Here is a 5358-nt window from a genome sequence, read left to right as displayed (position 1 = left end):
ACAAGTACCATCTTTTAACGTCTTTTGGTATGACGCGGTCGGGGACGGACGCTCTACCATTGGACCACGGAGGCGGTCTCTGGACTTTGGTAGTATGATGGTATGCAATCCTCCAAGTCTACAATCTTATTCTAATAATAAACCTAACATTTGAATATTACATAACTCAGGCACTGCGCAACGTTGAAACTTTATCAATAGAAAACATAATAATAAATCAACAGCGGGTATATCCAACCTGATCCCGTGACACACCCAATAGGGATTTCGGGGATCGATGAGGACCCTATCACTCAAAATATGTAATTAAGAAAGAAGTTTGTGTAGTGTGTAGTGTAATAAAATATAATTTTACCCTGAGCTATAGCAGCTAAAGTACGAGGACAAGGTGGAGAAAAAAGCAATAGTGGTATGTTGCTAAATAGCCTATGCTGAGCGACTGAAGTTTAATTTGTTTACATTACGGGTCAAGGATTTCTCATTCCTATGGCGAGTGGCAGACATAATTCAAGGGCACCAACGTCCGCTGCCATGTACTGGTTGACGGACACAATGGTTGTGTGTGTTGAGGGTAATCCTGCAGAATGTTATAGTCAGTTGTCCAGGGGTGAAAAACTAGATTTTCGTTCCCACATTGTCCTGTATACCTTAAACCTTTTCTATTGCATAAAGGAGGTATCTGTACACAATTTCCATTGGGTAGTAAGCTTGCATATGTGTTCGTGAATTTTCAGGGGGTCAAAATGGCATAAATTGAAGGAAAAATACATAATTTAACAGAAACCTATGATTGTGAGTTCGAATCCCGGTCCTATGTTTCTAGATTTGTCAGCACCATACCCGTGCTCGTGGGTTTCACCGAAGTGGTAAACGTCTGAGACATGCATCATTTCGGGCTTTCCTCCCACATTAAGCTGACACGCCGTGATATAACTGGAATGCTATTAAAAGCGGCGTTAAACCCAACTCACTCACTCACCCATGGGCTGCTAAGAATATCAACAATTCTATTTCGATTCAAAAGGGGAAGCGTAAAGAAAGCATCTATTTCGGGTAGTGAGGCTTGTTTTGCGTGCTTGATTTGAACGTGCTCATCCCATGTAGTGAAATTGGAATACAGACCCTCTGATCCGAGGTCCGTGACTGGTGTACATGGGATTCGAACCACGAATCTTCCGATCCTATGTCTGACGCATAGTCCATATGAGTAAAGTAGCAAACTGACATGGTAAAGACGTCATATCTGACGCATGATCCGCGCCCTGGTACACAAACACACCAAATCACTCACAAAATAATTATTTTTTCCTTGTGTTCGTTGAAATTCCTGCATTCTGATTAGCTGAATTGGTCACGTGTTATTGCATTCATTTCACAATGAATGTAAAAAGAAATGCCACGTCCACCGATAGTTATTACTACAGAATGTCGGGGAATCCCACTATTACAGTTGATGGAATTCCCCTTTTGCTCAGGTGTATCGTCATGCGCAGGACATTTAGCGAAATTCATGCATATTCATTGTCCAAACAATGGGCAACTTTTGAAAGAATCCGCTTCGCGGATTTATACTATATGCACATCGGTTTTTCGATTCATACCCCAATTAACCGAAAACAATACACAGTCAGTCCTTAAATATATTGTAAGTCATGTATCTATACAAACCTATACTGCTCTCTTTGTCCCTGGGGCACGGGTGGCCCAGTCATCTAAGGCGCCGCGATTCGCTGTGCAGAGTTGCGTCCCTTGGGCACGCCAGAAACCTATGATTGTGGGTTCGAATCCCGGTTCGCCCCGATTATGTTTCTAGGTTTGTCAGCACCATACCCGTTCTCGTGGGTTTCACCGAAGTGGTAAACGTCTTAGACCTGCATCACTTCGGGCTTTCCTCCCACATTAAGCTGACACGCCGTGGTATGACTGGAATACTGTTAAAAGCGGCGTTAAACCCAACTCACTAACTCACTAACTAACTCTTTGTCCCTTTTCAGGCTAGAGCTTGTTCTCGGCATCGCATTTTGCCTTGCATGCTTCAGGATGTGGAGAGACCTTTTACGGACTGAACCAAGTGTTCCAATGATGGCCACAGTTAAGGCTGCTTCGAAGATAGCTTCTGTCACTGTCTTGGCGACACCATCCCACAATATTTCGCAGGACAAGTGCATTAAGTACCTGGCGCTGTCATCGAGGCCTATCCAAGGCAATAACGCAGAAAAAAGACACATAGCTTTCCTAAAAGTCCATAAATGTGCAAGTTCTACACTATTTAACATATTTTACAGGTTTGGACAACAAAGGCATCTAACATTCGTGATTCCTCGCAAGGGACACTACTTTGGACAATTTACAGCCATGCGAAAACGAAAACTATTTCCACCTCCTGGGAATAAGTCATTTGATATTGCGTGCCTTCATTCTATTTTCGAGAAGGAGGTTTATGAAGCTTATCTACCGAAAGACACAATATACGTTGCTATAATTCGTGAACCAATAAAACGTCTCGTATCAGCATTTTGGTTCTACCTCACTAACTATAATACTCAATATCTACGAGAGATACCAGGACCCGATCCAGTAAGCACATTGCTATCGGAGCCAAGTAAATACGAGATCAAGGATGCTTATTTTTCTCACACCAACAACAGAATGGCACTTGACTTCGGTTTTCCTCCTCAACATTTCGGCAACCTATCCTACTTCAAGCAGTACCTAACCCTGCTTGATTCTAGATTCGACCTCATCCTTGATGCAGACCTGTTCCCAGAGTCCATTGTTCTTCTGAAACGGAAACTGAATTGGAGCCTCAAGGACATTCTGTACATCGCACAAAATAAACAGCAAAAGAGGCCCGTTCATTTGACAAAATTGGTAACATCGAAAGCAAAAGATTTCTTACATTTAGACTATATTCTATATAACCATTTTTCAAGACGCCTTCGGGAGGAGATTAGAAAGCAAGACGAGTCTTTCAAGGACGAAGTGGAGAACCTTCGCCGTGTTCAGCAGTATGTGGCAAGGTTTTGTGCCGCTGGTGACTCGCGTGGCATGGGTAGAGTCCTCGTTGTGGGAGCTACACTGTGGAATGAGAAGTTTAGGGTAGGCTTCTGTGACTGCAGCTACATGGAACAAACTGAAGTTTCAGCTGTAGAGATGATGAAAAAGAGCATCTACACCCGCCTCAAGAAAGAAGGACCAAATGTACCCTACTTTATTAAACTCCCCATGTGACGGCTCTCCCAGAGTTGCGTCCCTTATGTGTGCTAGGATCCCTTAATCCCTGGTGCGAATCTTTTTTTCGCCAAGATAAAGTTCCATGGTTTGTCAGCACCATACCTTGTCCTTCATCAAAGTGGTTTTGTTTGTTTGGTGTTTGTTGTTTAACGCCGCACTCAGCAGTATTCCAGCTATATGAGTGAGTGAGTTGGGTTTAACGCCGCTTTTAACAATATTCCAGTTATATCACGGCGTGTCAGCTTAATGTGGGAGGAAAGCCCGAAGTGATGCAGGTCTCAGACGTTTACCACTTCGGTGAAACCCACGAGCACGGGTATGGTGCTGACAAACCTAGAAACAAAATTGGGGCGAACCGGGATTCGAACCCACAATCATAGGTTTCTGGTGTGCCCAAGGGACGCAACTCTGCACAGCGAATCGCGGCGCCTTAGACGACTGGGCCACCTGTGCCACCTCCAGCTATATGACGGCGGACTGTAAATAATCGAGTCTGGACCAGACAATCCAGTGATTGATAACATGCATCGATTCACGCAATTGGGATACGATGAAATGCATCAATCATCAAGCGAGCCTGACCACCTCACCCCGATTGTCGCCTCTTACGACAAGCACGGGTTGCTGAAGACCCGGTTCTTCAGGGGTCTATCAACTGAAAAATATCTTACAACTGTATCTTTTCTCCCGCTTTTAGCTAACACGCTTTATTACATAATATGACAGTCATAAAGATGCAGGTTGCGTTGGAATTCATCGGAATTCCTTAAACATTCTATAATTCAAATATCTCCGATACTAATAAATTCATTTAATGAAATAATGAAAACTGGGAATTTCCCGATTGATTGTGCAAGGCAATCATATGCTCTCTTCAAAAAAGGCTTTATCTGATCCAACAACTACAGAGGAATCTCTCTGTTACCAGTGATTGGAAAGGTTTTCACCAAAATATTAAACCAGAGACTCCAAAATTGGTCTCATGAAAATGATGTTATTTATGAAAATCAAGCTGGGTTCAGGAAAGGTTATTCGACGGTGTATAACATGTTTTCTCTTTGGGGATGATTAAAAAATACCTCTCTAAATCAACAGGTGGCAGATTATATGTTTTCTTTATAGACTTCTCAACCGTCTCCGTGGTCTAGTGGTAGAGCGTCCGCCCGGAGAGCGGAAGGTCCAGGGTTCGATCCCCAGGCGCGTCATACCAAAAGACGTTAAAAGATGGTGCTTGTTGTTACCCTGTCTGGCGTTCGGCATTAAGGGGCTAAAAAAGGACTGGTCGTCTCGGAGTCAGTATACTGTGTCTGAGTGGGGTATTGATGTTAAACTGCGGCATGGTATCTCAGTGAGCTAGCACTATAAATCGGCATCAGTCCGGACTAGTACAAGCAGTCACGCACACACACACACACACACACACACAGACGTCGCTATATAAGTGCAATAATCTTGGACGCGACGTTAAACCTCATTTCACCTCACCTTATAGACTTCTCAAAAGCCTTGGATTGCGTAAATCACACTTCACTTTGGCATCGACGTATTAGCTATGGAATACATGGAAATATTTTAACTGTTTTACGAAATATGTACTCAAACCTACAGACTTGTGTACGGACAGATAAATGTTTCACAGACTTGTATCAGTGCTGGGTTGGTACTCACCAAGGATGTATATTCAGCCCAATGTTATTTTCATTTTACATCAACGAAGTGGTTACTGAGATGACTTCTTCAAACTGTAGAGGCATTTTTATAACTGAAGATTATCCTAATATATGTTCACTTCTCTCTGCTAATGATGTCGCTAACTCTGCAGATTCCGCAGGCAAACTCCAAGAACAAATATATTACGTCAGCAACTTCTGTGAAAAATGGGGTATGAACCTAAATATACAAAAAATCGAAGATTCTTGTATTCCGAAACGGTGGATATGTACGGCAGTATGAAAAACGGTATAACAGGGGCTCTCAGATCGAAACCATCCCTTTTTATAAATTTCTTGGTCTTTATTTACATCTAAACTAGTTTGGACGTGATCGAAACAGGTGTTGGCAAAGCAGGCGGGGAAAGCATGCTTACTCATATACAGATTGCACTCTTTGTGTGGTGGCTTACCA

At 42.9% G+C, this 5358-nt stretch overlaps 1 protein-coding gene across 1 annotated transcript; it reads left to right on the top strand.

The window, feature by feature from the left end:
- The first annotated feature begins 2082 nt into the window (after positions 1-2082).
- LOC139446554 (galactose-3-O-sulfotransferase 2-like) lies at positions 2083-3231 on the top strand. Its single transcript, XM_071227854.1, has one exon. It carries the CDS (start codon positions 2083-2085, stop codon positions 3229-3231), a length of 1149 nt encoding a protein of 382 aa, XP_071083955.1.
- Positions 3232-5358: the final 2127 nt, after the last annotated feature.

Source organism: Haliotis cracherodii, unplaced genomic scaffold (genome assembly GCF_022045235.1).
Source record: "Haliotis cracherodii isolate W230 unplaced genomic scaffold, xgHalCrac1.p SCAF_6, whole genome shotgun sequence".
NCBI lineage: Eukaryota > Metazoa > Mollusca > Gastropoda > Lepetellida > Haliotidae > Haliotis > Haliotis cracherodii.
Note: the sequence above shows the minus strand (reverse complement) of the source record. Positions and strands in the feature narration are given on the sequence as shown.